Source organism: Ammospiza nelsoni, chromosome 4 (assembly GCF_027579445.1).
Source record: "Ammospiza nelsoni isolate bAmmNel1 chromosome 4, bAmmNel1.pri, whole genome shotgun sequence".
NCBI lineage: Eukaryota > Metazoa > Chordata > Aves > Passeriformes > Passerellidae > Ammospiza > Ammospiza nelsoni.
In genome coordinates, this window is record NC_080636.1 from 3,664,752 (window position 1) to 3,690,064 (window position 25,313).

Consider the following 25,313-nt stretch of genomic DNA (forward strand, 5'->3'; position numbering starts at 1 on the left):
TAGGTTGTCGGTACACAGGAAGATGTGTGACACCCACACATTCTGGTTGAGAACCAAGGTGAGAGTCATGAGAAAGGGCTGCAGATTTCTGAGCAAAGGTGTGGAGTTCCCTTTTTTCAATGGAGGAATGTCTCTAGAGAACATCTCCAAAATCTACATTATTTTTTTATGCCTACCCTTTATACTACACTCAAAATTCTTATAGATCTGTAAGATTTGCAAGATTTCAAGATGGAAAGTCTGTGGGATGAATTCTTGATTGGTGCAGTTAATGGAATTATCATTGTGGCAATTATGACATTGTTAAAAAGAATTTCACAATTTATTTTTTTTAAGATTTTTTTTTTAAATATTGAACTTGATGTTTGACAGTTCACTTTGTAACACTGGATTTTCGAGTTCTAAGGGCCAGTGATTACTTTTTGCTTATTTATTTAGATTTAGTGCTTATTTTTGCTTATTTAGGTTCATAGAATCATGGAATGGTTTGGGTTGGAAGGCACCTTAAAGAACATATAGTTCAAAACTGTTGGTGCCTTACCTGATTTAGTCTCTCCCTGCATGACAGCAATTCCAGATTTTGTCATGATTCTCATGTTTCCATGTACTTTTCCACCCCTTGTTTCAGATGAGTGGATAAAAATTGCATGAAAAATTCAAGCACAGGCATCCAATATTTTCCTCTGTCAAACCTGTCCCCATCCTGTTGACTTTACTGCAAGAGCTGGGCACTGAACTGGCACATCCTGGCTGGGTCCTGGCCCATTTTTTCATGTGCATTACTTTATCATTTATCAACACTATTACTGTGTGACCATGAAGGTATTTAGAGAATAAATGGACAAAAGGCAAACAATCCATCCCAAAGTAGGACTCTAATGGCCATGGACAATTTGCCCAAAATCACTCTGGATTTTTCCTTCACTGACTGATTTTCCTGGAGCATTTCACAGACACAGTGACTTTTCTGAGTGAGTGGCTGGTCCCAGACTCCTTTCACTCTTTTCTTTATCCATGGAGCCCCCAGAACTGCAGAGTCCACCTGTTCACAGGTTCCATTAGACTCCGTGCTTTCCTCTAAACTTTTCCAAATTTGAGATGCCTTTTAGAGCAACAGCACCATTTTAAAGCAACCATTGAGTTAATCCATCAGAATTTCAGAGGAAACACTTCTGAAGAAGAGCTATTACTTTCCTTCATGGTACATTGCCTATTTTCCTTTTTCATACAGCCTGCCAGGACATTTTTACTTGTCTGTTATTTGCTATTTTTGTCTTTAGACTCTGTATCTGCCTTTTGTCTCTGTAGCCTCATTTGTAAAGATCCCAATTACTTTTAGAGGGTTAATTGTTACCACAAGCAATGTCAGCCTATGTCAGACTCCAGGGCTTTGTAGGGAAAGCTCTGCAAGGACTTCCCCACATCTCAAATATTTTGGTCATGCCTACACTCTCCAGCTCTGATTGGGGAGCTGCTTTTATTACACAGCACAACTAAAGAAAGCAAAAATAGTAATTTCCTAAAAGACCTCTGAGAGTACATTTCTTTACATAGACTGTGTAGGAGGGCAATAGAACAAAATTTGGTGCTTTGCTATTCTGAGGAATAATCAGCGTATCTGAGACAACATCCAAACATCTCTCAAAAACTCTGCAAGGGCTACACTTGTCACTGTTGCTGGAGCTCAGTGTTTATCACAGTGTTTCAAATCCACAAATGTTCCCTTAACTTGATTATCTAATTACAAGGAAAATTAATAGATGCTCATTGTTTTCTTTGATATATACACCCAGACTTTTTGATAATGATAATAACAGGCTCTGTAATTAAGTAACTGTTGGTGTCAAAAGGGAATAAAAGTAGATATTTGTGCAGTGGACTTTGTACAGGTCTGTAAAGCATGGCAAAATAGGTGATTCCAAGGTTGTGAAGTGCCAAACTTACAGGTGAATAAATTGAATTCTCTTTATGATTGTTCTGTGGTGTTGCATTTAAAAAAATAATTTCATGGCACATGACACATATGTCTCATATGTATTGAGGGTTAAATCTGTCTCAGATTTAAACTCTGGTTTTGTCTCACTGACCATGTTTGGCTTATTCTGGTTATTAAAAAATGAGAAAATTCACAAAAATTAAGAATAGAAATGAAGCACAAAGCAGAATTAGTAACTCTATACATCAACTATGATTCAGGAGATACCTGTGAGTCACAGACATCTTTTAAGAAAAATCCTTTCCTTAGGATTTTTTCTCCTGAGAAGCTGAAAGGCCTCAGGAACAAAATGTAACCAATGATTATCTGCTGCTGTGGAATGCAACAGGTGCATCTGGGATTGGTCTCATGTGGTTGTTTCCAATTAATGGCCAATCACAGTCAGCTGGCTCGGACAGAGAGTCCGAGACACAAACCTTTCTTATCATTCTTGCTTATTCTAAGCCAGACTTCTGATGAAATCCTTTCTTCTATTCTTTTAGTGTAGTTTTAATGTAATACATATCATAAAATAATAAATCAAGCCTTCTGAAACATGGAGTCAGATCCTCGTCTCTTCCCTCATCCTAAGACCCCTGTGACCACCATCATTCCTGTGCATTAAAGGAGACGAGCCAGAGTGAGGATTCCAAGGCTAAATGAGTTTATTGAGTTAGTGGTTACAATGGTATGTCAGATACCTGTAATCCAAGCTACACCTACATATTTGCCTCTAAATTCTCACACTGTCAGTTTCCGTGTCTCTAAACATTCCACCACCAGGTCTTCTATTACTAATATTATAATAATAATAATAATAATCAGAATAATAATCATAATATAAAAGGCAATGTCAATCACCATATTGTGCTTCATACTCCACCATAAGGAATTCAATTGGCAAAAGTAAACCTCTGGTCATATTAATGGGATTAATTGAAATGTGAGCAGTCATAACACTACTAGAATATAAAGAACAAAATCTGGTTCAAAAGAAGCATTTTTAAGATGAATTAGTTTGAATCTGTTTTAAAAATTCACATACTATAATGAAGATGACTTAAAAGTTATATCATTTAATTATTGGGCCACACATTGAAGCATATTGGCTAGTACATTTTTGCACTGCAACAGAAGCAATACAAGCTTTATGGTCTACCATTACAATTCCTTTTTTTTTTTTTTTATTTTTCACTTAATATACCTGCCAACCTAATGTTTCTTGCATGCATAAAAATTTCGGGGTTTAGACTTGAATTTATCATTTATTCCACACGTATACCCCCGTGACGCAAATTCTTTGGCCAATTTAATGCTATAATTTAGTTTAAAAAGGAAGCTTGGAGTTAAGTCCACTTAACATCAGAAGGCAATGCCCTGAATTTTGGGCACTGCAGAGAGTTATTTACTGGAATAGAGTCTCAGGTCACATGCAAATTGTCACTTTGTCCCCCCCACCCCATGCCAGACGCACACAAGTCGGCAGGTACGCATACAAAAAAGAATATAAAACCCTCCTGGTAAAGCTCAGTGGTTTAGAATGAATCCATAGCTTTAAATTCACTTAAGGCCTGTACAGGGGAAATATGTTTCTTCTGGGACCCTCTCCTCACTCTTGTCTGATATTCTTCTGGTTTTTCTCTCTTTACTAGAGGTTTCTTCTCGGGGGCCTTCATCTTCCAAGATACAACTGGAGAGTTCACTGCAGCAGTGCCATAGACCTTCTGGTATTTAGTAGAAGCCACATATGATGCTTTCACTGTAAGGACCACAGCGTTCATCAGGTTTTTAGCTGCCTGGATGAGAGAAGTGGCACTGTCCAGCTGCAAAAACAGAAAACAAAATGAAATATAGCAAGGTTACTCCAAAACAAAATACAGCAAGGTCATTCCACGGCTGGATCACTGGGGCATTTCCTCACTGGAGCCTGGATCCTCCCAGATCTCATTAAAGATGGAACAAATCCACTTCCTCAGGGTACCCGGGAGTATCCAGCACTGGCAACATCATGCACTGAACAGTAAAGGTAAGACTGTGGTACCTCACATTAAAATTTTAATAAGCTAAAGGAAAACCTTGTCTTGTCTGGGTTTTCTTTTTTTGTCTGTTTGTGAGTTTTTTGGTTGTTGATTCTTTTTCTACAGTTTAAGAAGTTTTCTGTTTTCTCACAAACCCCCCTTTACTTCTTACTTAAACCTTTAAAAATTTACTGTTACACGTCAGCTGCAAAACAGGTCAACGGGGATTTTTCCCAAGTGTTCCAGTTTGTTCTAATTATTCCTGTTAGCCCAGGATAACAACCCCAGTGATGTCTACAGCAACAGTGTGAGGCCAGCACTGAGCTTGTTAAAGAATCCCATCTGAAAAGATGAAAGGAGCTTCTGAAACCCCTACAGAAATGAAAAGATGAGACAGTTAGCTGCAGGTTTTGGCAGCTCCTGCAATGTGTGAGTTACTCCTGGTCTCAAGGAACGTTACTTTGTGGTTACCAGGCTTTTTGTGCCTTTGTGCTCCTCCCATGCACGAACGTGCCTGAGGTTCCTGGGTGTCCTCGGGATGTAAGGGCCCTCAAGGACTTGCTGAGCTTCAAAACACTGGCACTTCCAGTCAGCAAGCTTCCATCACACACTGAAGTGAAGCACACACCCCTGGCCAAAATGTTCAAAAGGATTTCAACATATAATGGGGACTTCCAAGGCAATGCCTCAATGATCCACAACGTGAATCAGGTACTTGCCAGATCCAAGTGGATATTCTGAAAGTAATAAATCCTAAAAATATGCTCCTAAGGACTGTAGCAAGCCAGGTTACTACTTATGATGTTAAATTATCCCTTTCCTAAAATACTCAAGAGTGGAATACATATTTTTTGTGATAAAGATATACCATGGAAGCTTACTCAAGCCTTTCCCAGACTGTAGGAATGATATGGGATATAGTATTACCTTTATTTACCTCTTTGATTCCACCCCACATGTTCAGTAAATTTTTAGCTATTTTTAATTAGTACAAATGGCCTGTGTCACTCCAAACCTTTCCTGCTCCCTATTTTGGGAGCACATGGCTGTGTAATATAAATGCTAAGCAAGGTAAGCAGGACAGTCACAGGGCAATAACAAAAGCCACACCATACTTCACCTCAAGCATTTTGCATCATTAACAGAAGAGTTCAGGAGAAATCTCCTTCTGAAGGGTCAGTGACTGATGTGAACAAAAATAGACATTACAAAAATCCTGTACTTGAAACCACATTAATCTATACTTACCTGGGGTGTTTTATTTCCTCTGCTCTGGCCTTAAACTCATTATAGTTCATCAAACACATAAACAGCTACATACAGTGAGGTGAAAACAAAGAAAAAGCATTTTTATGACATTCACGCACGTGGTGCCATTCCCTGAAATGCACAGTTAATTGCCTGCCCCAAGTAAATATTTTTCCCTGGGACTAATTTGTATTTCTGTTAGTAAAAGAAACGAAGTTAAAAGATGGAAAATTACATTACATGGCAGAAACATGACTGTTCAATAGGGAGTAATGAAATATAATCCAGTCTAGTGTTATTCTATAACCACACTGCTGCATGATTTATAAGGCAATCTGAATGTTTGTTGGCAAATACCAGATCACACTCTATTAAATTAGGATATTCTAATTTACTACAGAGATCTACAATCAAGCATTATTCATTGTTAAATGATTCTTTTTGAAACACTGGTGGATTGATATTGAATATAAAGTGATACCATGCAATAGTGTTTACTTCATAATCAGTGTGGATAAACGGACTGGATTGAGCCTCTATTGCACAGTCCTGAATGAATTCTGGTTGCTGAAGGTTTCCAACAGCTTCACATTTTACACTACAAGTAGCTTTTTTACATATATTAAGAAACAGAATAATTAAAGAAAGCATTTTAAAATGAGGGGGCACCAAAATTAGATGTTTAAACCCATACACAGTTCAAGCTACACCTTTGAACACAGCAATCAGCAATTTTATGGACTGTAGTCATGAGGGCATGCAGAATCTTCCATTCTTCACAATCAGATGCAGGCTGCAATGACACCTTTTTGGAAACCAGGTTTTGTATTTTGATGCCATTTTAACTCTCTTCAGTTTCAATATGCTGTTAGAGTAGATAAAAATTCCCTGTTTTCACCATTAATAATCACATTTTAAGATGCAGATACTCAGTCTTTAATCCTAACATCCACTTATCCTGCAAAACACTTCCAAATCCTGGAACCAGAAAAGAGACATAAAACCCCACCAGAGGCTGTGAGTGTTCTCCAAAATCTGCTGGTGGTCATTCCATGCATCCAATTTGGCCACCTAAGCACTTCCCATGATTTTCTTACAGCCTCCAGCTCCTTGCTTGTGTTATGGCTCAGCAAAGAAGAATTAAACTGAATGAGCATCATCCCAATTAACATTTAGATCTTCCCACACCGCTGTGCTGCTCCAGCTTGAAGCTGTGCTTTGCCACACAAAGCTGGAATGAGGCAGCAGTGAATCAAGGCCTCAGTTAATTCCTTACAAAATCTGGGCACAGAAACCTGTGCACTTTTCCAAATGTTATGTTAATTTAAAAAAAAAATCACAAGAAGGAAAATTACCATCTCAAATAAAAGCACCACTAGGAAAATTACTTCACAGTACAGAAGGCAACCTTTACTCCCTGCAATACCCAAAGAATTATAGATATAATGATGGATTTTGGCCCTAACAGCCAACAGAGTCTTTGACTTGCTGCAAGAAGTAATGGTGTTCTGCTACTTAGACCTCTTTAAAAATATGTTTGCCTGATTTTAGGAAAAAAAATTCTCTCTACCATAAATGATAAACTTAGGTGACTGTCCCACAAAACTCAGTAAATGCTGAGGAAAATTCAAATTTCATAAAGAACGTAAGAATAACTGCACTGCACCTGGTAACTTAGAATTATTAAGGTTGGAAAAGATCTGCCAAGAATATAATTCCAGGGTTTTCTTCCCCCTAGAAAAGATCCTTCAGGTTTTGAGGAGTTTTTGAGCTGCTTATCAGCTGTTCTGCAATTTTCCTGTGCTATTTGAAGAATTTTCCAGAATCTTGAGATAATCAAGATTTCTCACTTCTTTTACGCATAATCTAAGTAAAATAACCAGCAATTGCACTAACAAAATAGCTGAAGAAATTGGAGGGAATAAAGCTGGAAATTTTTGTCCTTAACTGTAAAGCAATGAAAAGAGATGTTCTCCCTGCATTGTTACACTCTTGTAATGGGGAAGAATTATAATTTATGTTTTAGAAAGGAGAAAATCTAACTTCCAGAGATGTCTTCATACTTATAATAATAAATATCCATAAAAATTAAGGGAAATTGAGAAAAAACCCCAAACCAATCTGTATTTCCAATGAGTAAGTACAGATTACTTATTGGAATCTGTACTTCCAATAAGTAAGTAAGACTTACTCCAAAGAGTAAGTCTTTAAAACTACAGAATGGGTAAGTGCTGGTTGTTTAAGAATATTTTATGTTATTACTGCTGACTTTAATAAACCTTGAAAAGAGGATGAAGACATCAAAAGAATTGTAGATAGTTTCCAGTCTCCAAAAATTTGAGCAAGGAAAATAAAATGACCTGTGAAATTACAGGCCAGCTCAGCTGACAGCACTCCCAAATGAAACGATGCAATGTCTGTGGCAGACTCCAAAAACAGAGGAAAGAAATGCAGTTAGTGGTAAACAAAGGGTTGTGTGGGCTAAAATATTTTCAAAGTGACCTACATCATATTTTGGTATGATTAAACTTTGAGTTGCTTAAAATAGTGCTGTGGGTATAATTGGATCTTTGAAAGGTCTTTTGCTTAGTAATACATGACAGTTTGATTAAAAACTCAGTTGACACAAAACTAACAAGACACGTACACAGAAGGATTCCAGATTCTCCAGCAGCTGTCTCCAGAAGTAGATATTCACACATACACACACAAAAATTAAAATATCAGTGATCAGCAGTGAATTTCACAGTGGGGTCTTGGAGAAACCATTTGGATGCTTCACAATATTAATATTACTACTAAAATCTTGGAAAGGAAGTCAATCATTTGATGAAATTTGCAGATAACAACTGGGAAAGTGTCAAGTCATTAGATTGATATCTAATTAGCTGCTAAAAGCCACAAATGTAGATTTAATTCTGGCCAGATCTACACCAGATGATACCTAATTACACAATAAAGGACTTTATTCTCTGCAGGATCCCAGGCAATCACTCCTTGAGTACACAAAAAGGAGGAGAATGATTAAATAGGTTCAATTATCACATTCAGTTTATTGTCTGTCCACAGTCCTGGGATACTGAGTCCTCTTCTCAATGCAAGAGTAATACTGAGGAACTGGGTAAAAACTTGAAAAAACTCAGCAACAAAAAACATCTTTAATGGGAAAGACTCAGCCAGCTCTGTTTTTTCCCACTTTCAAGTGAATGACTAAAAAAATGAGTTTTCACTGACTGAAATCAGCAAGTACATGGTAACAAAGCTGATTATATCTCAAGTTCCAAAAGTGAGACAAAAATAAAACAAAACTTAAAGGCTGAGAAGCGAAGCAGGTCATTTTAGTTATTAATTACCTGAAATTATTTATTTAGCAGTTATATTAATTAATCAAAAGAACTCATGAAAGAATGATTCTATTTCTTGAAATTGTAAAATCAATATTGGATGGTTTTGCTTAATATGTATTAACTAGTGGACATTTTTAGTGCACATCAATTCAGGGAGCCTGGGCATCAGTTATGCAGGAAGGCTGATAACAGCCCCTACTGACCTTGAAAGGTAGGAAAATAAAAAATTAGCATGAGGAGCTGCTGATAAATAAAGTTTGTCTGATTCACTTCGTACAGATTGGGAGGAGAAAATATAATTTATTTTACTCTTTGAAATAAAACCTGTAGCTTCTCAAATACTCTTGGATAAGACTTGATTTGTACACCTTTAGCAAGTGACTGATGCACTGCCAAGCCCTTAAGGATTCTGTGAATTCTGGGCGAATTCCTTCTTTCTTCTTTCCAAATGAAATTCACACTTTTCTGGACAAGGTACAGTTGCTCTTATCCCACCCCAAAGGTCAACCAACAGTCTTCAGAGAAAATAAGGCTACAATTATGCAATTATGAACCTGGATGGTAAATCAGGAGTATGGATTTCTCAGCTTGCATTCTTGTGCAACAGAACATTTTCCTCTCGGCTGCGCTTAACAGTAAATCCATACCTGCGAGAGGTATGCCAGAAAAAGATCTTATTTATAAAATTACATCTTACATTTCTGTGGCACATTTCATGCATAAAACACGACCTGTTAGAGAGAGCCAATGCAAGAATGGCCTGTTTGCCGTTGAGATGCTCCCTTCCCTTTGGAAGGAGACATCTGCTCTTCATCAGCACCATGAGGGGCTGTTTCAGTCGGGCGCTTCAGTCTCACAGGGCTCTTGCTAGCTGCAGTCCATTTGGAGAAAACTATCCTAAATACTTGAAAATCTCCCTCTCTCTCAAAAGAAGTCTTTGTCTGGAAAGCAATGTGCTCTTAATAATGTTAAAAATGGATCTGTAGCCACACAGAGAAAATTGTATTGTACTTGTCCTTTCCTAGCTATTTGTTTTCACATTTGACTGCAATTAACTTACTCCTTTATACATGATGAATATTTAATTCATTCTGGGGATAGTTGTGTTTTATAGGTGCCCAATCCACTGAATAACCACCCTCATCTGCATTTTTTCAATTACAGGTAAAAAACCCAGGGGATTCCCAAGCCCATTTGGTTGTATTAAACAAAGGCTGCCACATCCAAGGACAGCAGAAAGCACAATAATACAGCAATAACTGTGGATATCTTCTGTCTTCTATGGACTATACTCACTTTAAAACACATTATCAACTGCTGTACGCTAATTTGCAAAAGCAAAAGCAAATAAAAATACTTCCAGAACTGGCATTCTCAGTAAAAGGTAAACAGCCATAATAGAAATGCATTTCTACATTTGCTTTACTTATTCCAAGTAAATATTTTAGTATTTCAGAAGCAAAAGGATAAATGGCAAAATGATATCCTAATTCACTTGCTTTGAGAAGAACACTTAATGGGAAAGCTCATATTTTAACAACTGAAATGGTGAAATGACAAAAAGACAATAGGAAACACCTGAAAGTTAACTAATTATCTAATTAGCTAATTATTTTTCTGGAAAATAATTATTGCTAGTGTCTCTCTAGCCTGCAGGTCCCAAAGGTGGAAAACACATTATTGAAATTTTGATAGACACTATTTTTTTTTAACAAATGCATTTACAGTGAACAAATTATTTCTCCAATACTATTGTTATGAAAAAGAAATTACAATAATTCATCTAGTTACCAAATATAACATAGGTTATTTCCTCAGCATTTAACATTTAATTAATATCTTACTGCATTCATTTCAGAATTTAATGGGGAAAATTATTTTGACCCATAACAAAATCTCTCAGAAACATTTAATTTTCTTTTTCTACTCATTATTTACCATTTCACAGGAGAAAAAAGCTGCCAAACCAGTACCACAATTCTTACCACTCACCAGAACCTCTGTAAGGACAAGCAATCCTATACAGCATTGAATTTTTAAAATTCAATTGCTTTAGCAGTCTTTTTCCTGCTACAGCACTGTCTCAGAGCTTTCAGAGTCTGCTGCTGAATTAAAGTATTTCACAGCAATCTGCGTGCCAAAATATCTGGAAAAACTCTAGAGGACAAGGAAGAAATCCTCAGTGAATAAAGCTAAAGGAGTTTTGTAGATGGGGACAGAAAATTTGGTTGTTTATACCACACGTTCTCTTTGCTAAGGATGAATGTGGAGGATGAAACACTTTCTACATCAACTCACAACTGAGAAACAAGGGAATGAGTCTCCTGCCAGGATGATTTATAACATTTTTCTTCCAAATCTTCCTCATTCTGCAGAGAAGGAATGTCTGGAGGAAGATGGCAAGGGTGGAATGTCCTGGACAAAGAGCAGGAGTGTCCAATGACCATCACAATTCCAATGCTCCCCGAAGCAAACTTGGCACAACCACATTTACAACCTCAAAATTCTGCCCCATGGAATTTTCTCTGAGTCTTTGGATGATTAACAGGAAATAGAATTTTGTATGACTGATTTAAACCTAATGTTCAACAAGATAAAAAGTCTGCACCAAGATGAAGTCCAAACTCTATCTGATGGGAGAGGCAAACTCCAGCTATAACTGAATTTTTTATATTGCCTTGAGGATTCCTGAAGAAAATTAAGAGTAGGAAGTCTGTTAAAACTCAGTATCAAGCCCAACAACAAAGCAATTTACACCAATTTACACAGGGATTCTCATGCTTGAAGTCTACCCAAGACACAACATGGTGTGAACCTGAGGTCACAGAAAAGCAAGGGCAGGTCTCTGTCAAAAACATCAGTACACATTTCCATTACATATCCAATTGCAGCTAAATCTGAACAAAAAGAGGAAATAAATGATCTCTGACTAATCTGTGCTAGATCTCCCTGCTCCCAACTGGAGTTCTGACTTGTAATTTGAAGATAGAAATATATTTTAAAAGCCCAAAATAATCTAATGCTCTTTCAATCTGAGTTTAAGGAGCAAATCTTTTTGTTCTTTATCTACAGAACAGGTACAATAAAAAGAAAAAAACCCTTTCTTTCTAACACTCTTACCTGAAATGAGTCCAAATCAAGTCTGGTTGCCTGGAAATTGTACTCAGTGATAAAATGCAGGAGACTTTGGATACAAAAGAAATCAATAAAGCACAGAAACACTCTATGCTTTACATGAGTAAATGTGTTATCTCCTGCTATTCCTCCTGATTCTGTCTCAAAGAAAACAAAATGAAACGCAGCACAAAGCAGGACTTAAGACTACAATGCTGAGAAATGTGCCATTTCCCCAAATTCTTTTTTAATTTGTACCAGTGTCAGACTGATATCTGTGTGTGATTTATCTCCACATCTTCAGCTGTGAGGATCTGCCAGTTTTTGAGGCAAATCTGCTCCTCCAGCTCCTTTTCTATCTCTAAAATCATGATTGCCAGGTCAGCACAGGGACACTTTGAAGATAAGTGCACAGCTGTTTTTTCTCAGGAAAAAGCTTGGAAACAATGCATCAAAGACATCAGAATAAATAAAATAAAATAAAATCTAGTTGTAGAATGGAAGATGATACCAGGACAACTACTGCTTCCTTACTAAAGTTTGCCTGTTGTTTTTCATTTGTATTTTACGTCTTGTAGAAGCAGACAAAGGTTTCAGCCATTCAAGATATTGACCATTTTTGAGGTGCTAAAAGGATTTTACTCCCTTGGAGCTGAAGGTCCTTCCAGTGTTGATCAACTCAATCAGTGAAAACATTCCTTTCTCTCTTTGGTTCCCTGGGCACTCTCTAGGACTTTACAACAGTGTGCAAAGAAATTTAAAAAAATAAAAGAAAAAAAAATCAAAGCTCCACCAAAGTCTTCAAGGGGAATCTCTATTTCAGTCAGACAGAGATGGCTTAATCATATATAACAAAACATTTAAATGGAAATTCTACAATTTTATACCAAATAAATTATTGTTAATTGTTCTATTTATTTGGCCAAGTCAATCAATGGTTAAACAACATTCAGTAAGTAATGTGAGTTCCCCACTAGAAGGATTTTTTTCCCCTGGTCAATTACTGAACAAACAATTTGTAAATGAATCTGTTATTACATTTTTAACTTTAGCTAACACTAAATGTCATTAAAAACCATTAAAACAGGTAGTAATTACCTGTTCTTAGTGCAAGCAAATGAAACCAGAACAGAACAAAAACATTTGTAAAGGCCATTGCAATTCACAGGGAAAGAACAAGTAAAGATGACAGCAAATTGAGAATAAATTGGAATGAATAAAATCTTGCTCTGAATTCTAAGAGCTCATTTTTATTACTCATGTTTCATTATGCAAATGTACTTTAAGGATGAAAAGAACCTTTTGAGGTCATCTAGTGCAATGTCCTGTTGAAAATTTGAATTACATGAGGTTGTTCTGGACTTTGCTGAAATTCAGGTATGTCCAAGGATGGATAATTTCACATCTCTGGGCTACATAACTCCACCCTGCACTTGAATTTCACCAGCCTCCGGTTAAAACATTTTTACCTTATCTCTAATTAGTATTTCCCATGTGAAAACTTTTTTTTACTGTTTTTCCTGTCCTGATGTCCATGCAACTCTGCCAGGTCTGGATCTGGTTCTTCCAAACCCTCCTCAGAGGCAATGGCAGGCAGCAATATTTCCTCTGAGCCTTCTTTGTACACATACAAATGTATCTATGATCTGTGCAGATGATGTTGGCAATCTCATTTTCACTGCTAAAAGAGCAGGTGTCCTATCCAAATGGGGGGAAAAAGAGTAATTGTAGAAAAGGAGGGAAAAAATCTTTTTTTGACAAATTTTTAATAGCTCACTGAAATTGCTGAAGTCCAGTATGACTCTCTTCAGAAAATACTTGTGTTAGGGATTACAAATTTTCCTGGAGTTTCTTTTCCTTTGCAGTTCTGTATTTCAGGCAGCATTTTCCCTGAGTAACAAATGCAGAGGTACTTATATTCTCAATGGCTCAAATAATCCAAATGATTCCTGTGCTTTGCACCTCAGGACAACCATCCCTCCACAAAACAAATTAATTCAACCACATCTCCAGACAATCCAGAATTTACGTAAAGGAGATGAAGGTATAGACTTCAGAAGTATGGTGAAATGAAAAGGCATTTGCAGAGGCTTTTTTCATATAAATTTCTTATTTAAACAGTGTACATTAATCATGATTAGCCACACACTTGACTGATGCACTTAGTTGGCATTAGAAAAATTCAAACTGAGTGTCTTTAAATATTAGTAATGGCTGGTGTCACTTGAAGCCCCAGAATTTTTTCAGATGCCTCTCACTGAGCAATTTCCCTTGGAAAGAAAGCAGGAAAAACAGGGCTGTTCCTAAAATCCATTGATTTGGTGCGTTTGGTGACAAAGTGTTCAGAGTTCTCATTTCCACAAATTGAGTCTTGCACCTAATCTACCTAATTCCAGGTTCTGGACCAAAAGGTTTCAGATTCCTTTGGTGAAGAAGACCATGGAACACTCGAGATCTTTCATGGGTTCTTTCTTTACAGAGATGGGCCAGAGCACCTCGCCTTTAAAACTCAGTTTAGAGAACTTAAATTGCATTAGAATCCTAAAAATAATACAGTGAATCTAGGCAGGTGCTCAACATCTGCAAAGAAAAAATAGCTGTCCTTTGATTTGGCCTAGTGGTCCAGGAATTCAAACAATTTAATGAATGTTTTTGTGACTGTTTTTCTTAATTCTCTTTTGGTCCCCAAAAGTGTCAAATGGGCAAAAACCACAAACTGCAAGACATACAAATATTTCCAACATCCAGAACTCAAAGAGATCAGGGGACCAAGACAGAAAATTTACATAGAAAAATGCTCCTTAATAAGTAATTTGAACATTTCTGTTCAGGAAAAAATTAGGCATCAGCTCAGTTCACAGAAAGTTGAATTTACTTCCATATCAATATAAACCCTCAAAAGAAGCCCAAGGCTAAACTTTCTTACTCTGTACACACAGTTTATTCACCTGCTTATTTTTTAAGGTATTACCAATCCAGGCAGTTGTCAGTGTCTACGTGGAATAAGAATCTCTGCCCTCTGGAAATGGCTCTTGAGTTCCACACTAAGGAAGGCTGGAGAGAAAATCTCAGATGCAGATGTTTACACTTGGCTAGATGAGTCACTATCCACACAGCAATAGAGATGAGAGCAAAAACCTCTTCATAATTCAATTAAAATCTTTCTGAATAATAAAATAATCAGTTTCCATTACACCAGAGACCTCCTCTCATCTTTATGCACAGCTTGAGTGGGGCAGCCTCCCACTGTCACTGCAGGATTTCTTTCTAATTCCATCTTTTTCAAAACATACTTAACTTGGGTGAAGTCTTTCTCCTGTTGTTTTCTTGGGGGAGGATGGCAGTATTTGTGGTTCACTTGTTTTTTGGGGGTTGTTTTGTTGGTTTTGGTGTTATTTTAATTTGGCCATCCAAAGTGGAAATTGGAATATCAAATGCAAGGCAGAGAAACACTGGTCTTGAACGTTAACTAAGTATTTTAGTAGTATACTATTTTAAAAATAGTAAACTAACTAAAAGTTTTAAGTTTTGGGTTTTTTTACATTTTAAATACAAAAAAAGTTATAAAGAAAAAAGAAGTATTCTAAAAAATATTTTAATTCTCACTACTTTTTTTCTTTTATTTGCTCTTAATAAAATTTTCTTTATATGATTTTAAAATTTTAAACCTACTTTAGCTATCTCTCAAACAGAAATAAGTACATAAGTAATTAACCAACACTAAAGCCCACCACACTCATCAAGACATTAATTAAGAGATCTCCAAATTCAAAAAACCTTAAATTAACAAACCAAAACCATTACATCATGAAGGAGTATGTATTGTTTGAAACCTATCATGATTCTATAGATCCTTTCTGCCTTGAGCGTGGCTCAGCATTATTTGTAGAAGGGAAATAATGACAGTATTTATTTCTGTTTTTGGTTTTACCAGGGTACACAATGTGTTTGCTTTGAGACATTTAGATGGGACTGATAAAAATCCAAGGGATTATTGATTAAAGAGAATCATTATTTATTGTCTTTGAGTGCAATTATTCCAGGGTGTTGAGGCAGTCCTGGTTTCCTCCATCACCACACCCAATTCAAGTGTAAATGTGTGTAAATTTGTGTTGTAAATTCAAACCAGATGAGGTTGAGGTTTAAAAGGACTCAACACGAAGAGTCCTCTAGAATGCTGCGCGCTGTCATTGTGACTTCTGCTGAAACAAGATTAAATCCACACAATTTGTGTTGAGGCAATGGTGCTAAACCAGCCCAAAGCTGCAGGAAGAGAGGGCAGGGGGAGCAGCATCTCTGTGCCAGCTGACAGGGTTTGGGAACAGATGGAGCATTTCACAGCTCTCCCTCACTTCTCACAGAGAAAAAGAAGGTAAGAACCGACCCACAAAGTTTTAATTCAGCTTGTAAGATAAACCAAGCCTGGCAAACAGAGAAAAATTGGGAATTTCAAATAGCTGCTTTAATCATACTGAAAAAAATGCTTGACCCCTGTAGATGATCTCACATCATTAAACTATTGCTCACCTTTTGCCATTCTGACTGAGGAATATATCTTTCATCTAAATGCTGATCTCCTTAAATATATAGGTGTAAATAGCCTAGTTATTATATTGGGTTTGTTTTGAGATGATTTTACACAACGTGCTTGCAAGTATAAATTTTTTAAGAATGATGCATCAAAAATTAACTTTCAGTTTGCTAATAATTTATGAAGATTGAACTCACTCGAATTAGCATGAATTGGAAGAAATTTCTCAGATATTTGATTTAAAAGTTTTCATATTAAACACTAAATAAAATCAGCTGAAATCTAGGCCTTATAACATTTTAATTTAATGTAATGTACATGCAAATAATATTAAACAAACTTCATAATTTAGTGAGCACACATTTAAGCCAAGGCTGTAAATGTAGGAATCTGTGCACTTTGGACATTTTAATTTTTTTTTTTTTTTAAATCATAGCTGCCGGTAAAATAATTGAACAGGGGAATTAGCTCAGTAAATGTAACATGAGTTTATTATTTATTCTCCCAAAGTTAAGCTATTCAGCCAAACTCACAGCCTGGGGTTACCTGGACCAAAATTTGTTACTAGAATTGGCACAGACAGATTTCAGGTTAATTATTGCAACAGTTCATGTAATTTGGAATATCTTCCCCTCTACAAACTCCCCACTATACAGAAGTCAGCCAACTGCTAATTTGCTCATCTTACAAGACAACTTTAGAATGCAAATTTCTCTGGATTCAAAGTAATCCAGTGACATCTCTATTCCACTGATATCCCCTCAGAGCTGATCGCTGTCTCTAATTCACCATCCTTACTGAATGACACCAATTCTGACTCTCTTTTCCCAATAATTACACCGGTCTTAAAAAGAGCTTCTCCATGCCACCAAAATGCTTTTGTATCATTCAAGTGAGATTAGGGCACTTACAGCTGCTCTTTGTGTTTTATCAATTCTGTGCAAAAACTGAAGCCTCCTGCATTATGCAAGAATAATTATGTGAGAAGGCAATTTGATTAACTCATCAGCAAAGGATGTGCTTAGGATCTAAATTAAATTTTACCTCCAAGCATTTGCCTCTGAAAAGAACAAACTTCAAATCATCTTTAAGAGCAGCAATTCCCATGAAGTTTTCCCAGTGAAACATTAGAGATTGACCAACCTGTTCTTTCCTTTTACTTTCCTGAAAAGATTAAAGTTTGCTGGGGAAGCTAAATTTGCCAGGCAAGTTCATGGCTTTGCAAAGGAAGATTTGAAGATTTCAGTGTCTGGTTTGCTAAAGGAATAAGCAGTAGTAATAAAACACCTTGTGCACATTATTCAAAGCTAGAAAAGCCTGTCAGGGAGACATTTTTATATTCCTTGTCATTATTTTTTCTCTTTGACAGGGAGGGAAACAACCATTTGTGAAAGTTTTGGTAGGTAGCTTTATAAACAAGACTCTTACCCTCCCTGAACTCCATTTAGCTGTCCTGTCCTTGGATACAAAGAGCATCCCTGAGTCATCAGGGAGGAATATCTGTGCATCACTATGGACCAATTCCCAGCAATGCCACTGACCAGAAGATGAAATGGTCTGCACCCCCACCCAATGGCTCACAGCCACCCAGTCACCTGAAAATAAAAGTATTTCACCAATCAGCCTATGAACCCCCTCTGCTGAAAATGCTGGGGCTGCACTCTCCTCCTGTGATTTATCCAGGACATGGTGCTGCCTTTTAGTGCCTCTCACTGGGGTATGACCAGACCCCACACAAAGCTGGTAAAGAGCTTTAAATGAACAAGAACAGCAAGATCTGCAGTGTCCCTAGGGCCCAGAATCTTCATATGATCCTTCTTCTGCCCTTTAGTATGAGAGCTCTGACATCTTGACAGCTTTAATAGAAACCCAGGAGGCAGAACAAGAAAGGAAGATTTTCGTAGTCCATCTTGTCTTTTTTAATATGCTGAGGGATATTAAAACAGTGAAGCAGTAATACTTGGGGCTGAGGGAAATGGGTAACAAGACAATGCTTTAAAGTAAAATTGTAACATTTAGGTAGTGAGACAAGAAACACACCAAGAAATTCAGTCAGCAGCATCCCTGCCCATCTCAAGTTCTTATCAAAGAAAAAAAAAATCAAATGCTTTGATTTATAATTTCAAAGGCTAAGCCTGAGTTACATCTCTTCTGGGTTTTCTGCTTAATTTACCTTTGAATTTTATTTCATCTATGAAAAAAGTTTTATAATTGGCTTATTGTCAATACACAGCTTCATATATATTCCAGATAAAGTGAATAAAAACAGTAATAGAGAATATTAAAAAAAAAAAAGAAATCCTGTCCCATATAAACAGCCATTATCCACAGTTAATAATGATAAATATATAAATAACACCATCTATCTTTAATCATAAAGAACTTCAGGAAAATTATGGCCCAGCACCATAATTAAATACTGTAATGAAATTAATGGAAGTTCAGCAACTGAGTTCAAGGGGACCAGAGGCTGCCTTTGCACAGGGCAAGAAAAACATTGAAGGATCAGTTTAACCATCAGCCAATGGACAACCTGTGCAGGGAAATTGCTTTGCAGGTGAATTTAACTCTGGGACTTCTGGACAGGGAGGAAACGCTTCTCCACAGGTGGCTGAGACAACACATGCAATTAACTCTGTGAGTCCTGTGGTTAATTAAAATAATAAAAAAAAGAGAAACTATCAAACAAATCCCCCATTCTCATGTGTCTTCCCTCCACCCCCAGAGCTGCAAAGACAAAGATGAGACAGGAGGTTACTCACCGTTGAGGAGTCACCGCTTCCAGTCTCAAGCGTAGCTCCCTCAGCACAGGTGGGTGGGTGGGTGGAAAGTTGACTAGCCCTGCCCCCATCTATGACATCACACTCTACCTCATAAAAGGTAGTGAAAGTGCTCTGAACTCCAGTCTGATTTCCGAGAGATACAGAAAAGAGATAGTGAGAGAGAGAGCAAGAGAAATATTGTGCCGTAGCGTAGAGCGAGGAGAGAGGGAACGTGTGCTGAAGGAGCTATGCTTGGCCAAGGACACAGGGCCTCCTCCACGATGAGCAACCCCACTGGCTGGGGTTCCTCTCACTCCTTCCCACAGCACAGGCCTTGCTCATTCAAAAGGGGGACTTTTTTGGCACCTTTTGATGACAACCAGTGAGGACAGAAAGCTCTATCCCAATTAAATGCTGGCTGACATCAGATCGGGCATGAATTTGGTCGATAGATTCCTTATTTCATGTGTGGTTTTGTACAGCCAAACTGCACAAAAACATCCACACCAGTGCAAGCAGCTAAAATTTCAGTGATTGCAACAGGAATTATACTTGTGTTGCCCCATGTGGGATAAACATCCAATTCACACCTGTGGACTGACCCTCGAGTAGAGTAATCCAGAGGTTGGGCCTCCTACACCAATGCATGAGGGAGGGCAGGAACAGAAGTATGGTTTTCTTGCACTGAAAATGAGAACTGACAAACTGTGCTGAAAGAACAAGTGAGGGAAGTATAAAATTTCTGGGCATATATTTATTTACGGAGCACACTTTCAAGTTCCAGAAAATAGCAATAAAATTGCAAAGAGGTGATGTTTTTAAAAATACACATTTTTAGACAATGACAGCTGTACAGGCTGAGACACACTTTTTTTTTTTTTTCAAACAACATCCCAAGGACTGATACTGGAGGACTTAAAATGGGATATTCAGTCTACTTTATTGTAAATGATATTTTTATCATCCAAATTCTTGAAAAGCAGATTTGGGAGTAAATATAATTGCTTATATTATCCACTGGGATTTTCTTAATAACTTAGCTGTAGACTAAAATTGAAAAATAGTGTATTTTTTTACTGCTGCTACACCTAACTCCATTAAATAAAACTGGTTAGAGAATGGGGGACTTATTCAGTGCCAGTAAAGACTGCTAGTGTAAGAGCCTGCCTTTTGGAAGAGGAAAAATAAATACTCCCTAAATGTCTTTGGAGGGTATGTATTATAAGCACATAGAGTTAATATTGATGCTTTCCCTCAGGCTTTTTGGTGCTACAAGGTTCATGTGAATTATAATCTAATAATGATTAGTATTTCTGTCTTAATAATGATTAATGTGCATTCTCTGCTCTGTCAGTGTGTTCTTTGTTTTTCCCTCCTTTCCTTCACTGAAAAAAGGAAGTGTGTGACTCATGTCTAGTACCAGTCACTCCACCTGACAACAGAGTCAAGCATTTTCCTTCTTAACCTTCAAAATTTTATCATCGTGGTTATCCTGCAGTATCTGCACATGTTGCTTTAAAGCAGTGCATTTGTGGGATTAAAAACTCAACAAAAATGGGTGCCCAGTGGGCGAAATGAAGAGTTATTGTGGCTGTTAGAGATGAGATGTAACTGCAGGAACACAATGCAAAACTAGGCTGCAGCTGAGGAATGCTAAATGTGACAGTGCTGTTCATAATTTAACTGTTTTCTCTGTACATCATCTTTTGATTACAAACTATTTGCATGTTTTGAAGACAGGAGGAAAACCTCCTCTGGTCCCCTGTATTGCATTGACTCCTTATTAATATTTATGTTTAATGGCCTGATAAAGAGAAAAGAAAAATCCAATTTTTAAAGGCTTTTATGGTAAAAAGTACCAAGTAGTATTCAGTGAATTCATAACTTAGGTAACCTACGGCTTGACTACTGCACCACAGTTGTTTTTGCCAAATAAAGTAGGAACATATTTCAAACTCCTATGGCCACCAGTCCTGATGGAGTCTATGTGAGGTTGCTCCATCTGATAAAGAGAAGGAGGTTTAGAGGATATAACCTTAAATATCAGAAAAATTACACATGTAACAGCAGTTCTAAGATCTTGTAAAAAGAGAGTTTTTAGAGAGATAGAGATGTAAATTGTCTTTTATTGGGATGAAACATATGGAAAAAGCAGAATTAAATCCTGGAAGACTGAGTATGGCAAAGGACATTCTCCAGTAAAAAGAGAAGAAATATGGAGAAATATGGAAAATTCCAATAATGTGATATGAACAGTTCAATAGATTGGGTGGCAGATTATACCCCAGATGGTATTTTGGGGCTAATACTACTTAAATCTGAAATCTTGTTTTGACCTACTTAGTGAGATATCTGTGGCTGATAAAGAGAATATAAAGTGAAGAACAAAGTTAAGAGCTGTGCACATAGACCTAAACACATTACTGAATAAAAGCAGAGAAAGAATACACCTCATGAAATTATTTTAAAAAGTATATATATTCAAGAAAGTGCATATATCTTCCAAATGTTTCAAGGAACACAAGATTATTAAATGAATGCATGGAAATGCAAAGAGACAGTAAATGAAAATTTTAATATCAAATATTTTCTTAAGGGATGTAAGTTAAGCCTAGCAACATAAGAAAAATATATAAATGCTGGTCAAGTAATTGATTTAATCACTTGCACCCAGCACCCGAAATCAGCTTAAAGTAGGGGTCCATGTTTAGCCTGACGTCAAAGACTGATGGAAAAAATCCCAATGTTCTTTCTTTCTTGCTCAAAAGGATGAACACGTGGTGGGAAAGGCAGGCACCACAAAAGTACCTCTGGGTGCTGTCTGGGGAGTTTGAGAAAATCAACCCTGCAGAAGCATCACCCAGACTGGCACAGACACAGAAGGTAAAAAAGGATGGATTGTAAGGAATTGAAAAGAAAGCTGGAAAAGGCCATGTAAAAATGCCAAAGTGACACATATCATAAAAGTCTGAGAGCTTTACACAGACACACCTCTGACCCAAAGAGGGCCAGCTGCTCTGGGGCATCAGCATGATGGATAAGGGGGAAAATCCTTTTTGTACATTATCTGTCAGAGTAAAGGAATGATGAAATATGGAACATCCCACCTGACACTGAGTAAAGCTGTAACTTCTCTAACTTTTTGACAACGGAAATGTTGAATCCAGTTGCAGGTATAAAAAGGGGATGAAAACGTTTCTGCAGTCTTTTGGTTCAGATATTGATGCTCTAATCCTGTTTTACAGCATTCTAATTTGGTCTTTGATGAGATTTAGCACACATTACTTGTATATTTCATCTCAGTTTCCAGACACACTATCACCTACCTGGGAACCCAGTTCACAAGGTTTTGATGAGGTATTAGTCAGAATCAGAAAGAACTGATGTTAAAGGAAAGCTTTTTGGGAATATCTAACAGTAAGAGGTTAGGATTGATTTTTCTGGTACTGGATAGTTTCTTATACTTTGATTTCATATCAATGTCTTAATTACATTATAAAAAACAAACCCTTTTTGTTGAAGCAGCTGCTTATCAGCCATGTAAGATTAGATGTGATAACAGAACTATTCTTCCTGTGCTTCTATGAGGTACATAAATAATAAATGTAATAATAATATCACCCAAGTGTGGAAGAAAATATTTCAGAGGTTAAAGACAGGGGGCTACTTTTAACCCCCCTCACTCAGTTAACTCTCTTCCTAAAGGCCATTATGACCTCCCTCATTTAATGGAAACACATCTCTTTTGTGGATTTTATGAAAAACTTTGTTGTAAGCTGTTCTGTTCCGTATTTGCAGTTGATTTTGCTCAGGTTGGAAAAACCTGCTGATGTTTTCCCTTGAGTGCACATCTTCTTGTCGGTGAATAGTTCTTTGTATGTGTTACCTGTCTGCAACTCTGGTTGTCAAGAAACACAATTACAGTCAAAGTCAGTGATGAGTCTGAACTTTAGCTGTTATTTTTTTAATATCTGCAAAAGCACCATCTGATAGCACTTTTTAAAGTGGGATTTAGTGTCACCACTTTCCAACTCAAGGAGTTAAATAATTGCAAGAGCTACAAAATGTACTTCTGTATAAGAAACACAACACAAAATCTCCTATTGTGAGTTAAATCTGTCATTATGGAAATTCAGTCCCCTGTAATTCCATGTGCAAGAAACAAACCTCATTTTCATTTATGGCTTTGGGATGAACCTATTAGCAAATCTATGCTGTGCATTAGGAACTGAGAATGCCCCAGGGGAAAGGAATTCTTATTTAATACAAAATGGTGATGCTTGGTCCCAAACCATCTCTGTAAAGGCAATAAGATGGGAAAACAAGAGAACATAAAATAGCACCAAAGCCCTCTCGTTCTTTATAGTAATTCTTACAGGAATAGTCCTTTGGGACCATATCTTAGGGTGTGTTAGAATGGTCTTTGAGCCCTGCTAATTACTGTAGGGCTGCTGTAATTTGTGTATCACAAAGCCATTAAATTCCCATTTTCTTCCCAGCACATTCAGCATGGCCTGGAATAGGAAAACAGGCTGAAGTGAAGCTGTAACCACTGTAGCAGGTGAGCCTTGAATTTTTAAGTGGCTACTACTTTTAAAGCAAATGCTGTATGTAATGAAGCACATACAATAGCATTTCCTTCAATTCTCTAACCTTTTTCAATGGTCATATTTGGTTCAAGTCTCAGTCTTGACTCTGTAACATTTGACATTGTTTTCAAGGAATTAAATGGCTTCATATTGTTTGGGGTGAGAAATGCTTTTCTTTGCAGAAAATTTTTCTAATAAGAAATTTCAGTAAATTTAATCTACACAAAAGCATGACTATTAGTCACTTGATAAAGCACAAGAGCATGTTCCCCAGAGCCAAAATGCTTCTCAACAAGGATAAAAGTCTGACCTGTCTAAATTTAAACATACTGAATGCAGACATATAGATGGTGTGTGTGCTTCTTGTCTCCATGAATATATTATAATGAAGACAAGTGCAGTGTAATTTTGCTTTGCAAATTAAATTCTAGATAACATCTTTCCATTTATGCAGGATATATCGTTCCATATTTATGTGTGTTTACACATGCATTCATACAAACGGAGGTATTTTCATAGCCCTAAACATAGCCCTAAATATAAAAATTGGAGCTTCAAAAGAAGTGGGATTATTGCACAACAAATATTTTCTTGTTGGATTTTTCAGTTGTGTCTTGAGCTTTGTTCACCTGCTTTTCCTGACATAAACTCTGTCTGCCACCATCCACCTTCTTTGAAGGAACGGCCATACACTAAGAAAAACAGATTAACCTTTCCAGAGGCTTCTGCACAGCTTTTCCTGTGGATCATAGTTATGATCCCCCTGATGCCCAAAGCTCAGGGTGTGCACTATCATCCAATCCAGCACCTTTGGCAAAGGCAAACCCTGTGAACTCCCCGACTCAGGAGCAAGATCCTGCAGGATCTTTTACATGGCTGAATCAAAACTCAGTAAAATTGTCACTTAAAAGAGAACTCTGGAGGACTCTTGTATAACTTTTAACTTGAAATGAGCTGATTATCAACATTAGATCTTATCAGCTGCTACACTGTCTGCTCCAGGCTTGGATCCCTCCAAGGAATCCAAGCATAAACCCTCTGAGCTCCTGGTCCATGTTCCCTTTACTGGGATGCAACAGGTAAGCTACATATAATGAACTAAATTCCTATTATTGTCAAATATTTGGGAGAGGCATTGCACACAGCTTTAAAGTCACTACAGGTACATCTATTTGTCTCTTTTATTTTTTTTATTCATCTTTAAGATGTTTCATAGTATAATTAGGAATTCTTCACTGTTTTAACTTTGAGAAAGCCCTAAGACGAGCTTCTGTAAAATACATCATATGTAATGAATAGATGACCATGAGGGATTTTATCAGCACTCATTTTGATTAACCTGCATAACTCACTGGTGCCTTTGTCCTTTAGGAGTAGTAAATAGATTCAGTGTCAGGATGATAAATTTTTTATGTTACCACATCATCAGGTAGTCCCTTCATGGACAGTGTACTGAGGGACATTCTGTGCCAGCAGGAGTTGTAGACTCCTAAATTAGTCAGCTCAAACAAATTTGTTCCAGATAAAGGTTTATCCAAAGCTGTATAAGTATATATGCTTCACATAGCCATCTATTTTGGAACTGAATGCACTTCCTATGGCTGCATTTCACCCTCACACACATCAGTCTGTCTGCATACATTCAAACACTTATGCAGAGGTTACTTAAATATGTCCCCAACCCAAACTGTCCAGCTAAAACATATTTCTGTATTTTTCATGTTTGTTA

The 25,313-nt window shown here is 37.1% G+C and overlaps 1 protein-coding gene across 3 annotated transcripts in view; it reads right to left on the reverse strand.

Annotated features, from left to right (window-relative positions):
• Positions 1–2,616: 2,616 nt before the first annotated feature.
• CTNNA2 (catenin alpha 2) overlaps positions 2,617–25,313 on the reverse strand; it is a 484,474-nt gene continuing 461,777 nt past the window's right edge. For all 3 annotated transcript variants that reach the window (XM_059470196.1, XM_059470197.1, XM_059470199.1), the window contains one exon: positions 2,617–3,798. In XM_059470196.1, the coding sequence (XP_059326179.1) occupies positions 3,511–3,798 (288 nt within the window). In that variant the 3' untranslated portion in view covers positions 2,617–3,510. The remainder of the gene's footprint in view (positions 3,799–25,313) is intronic.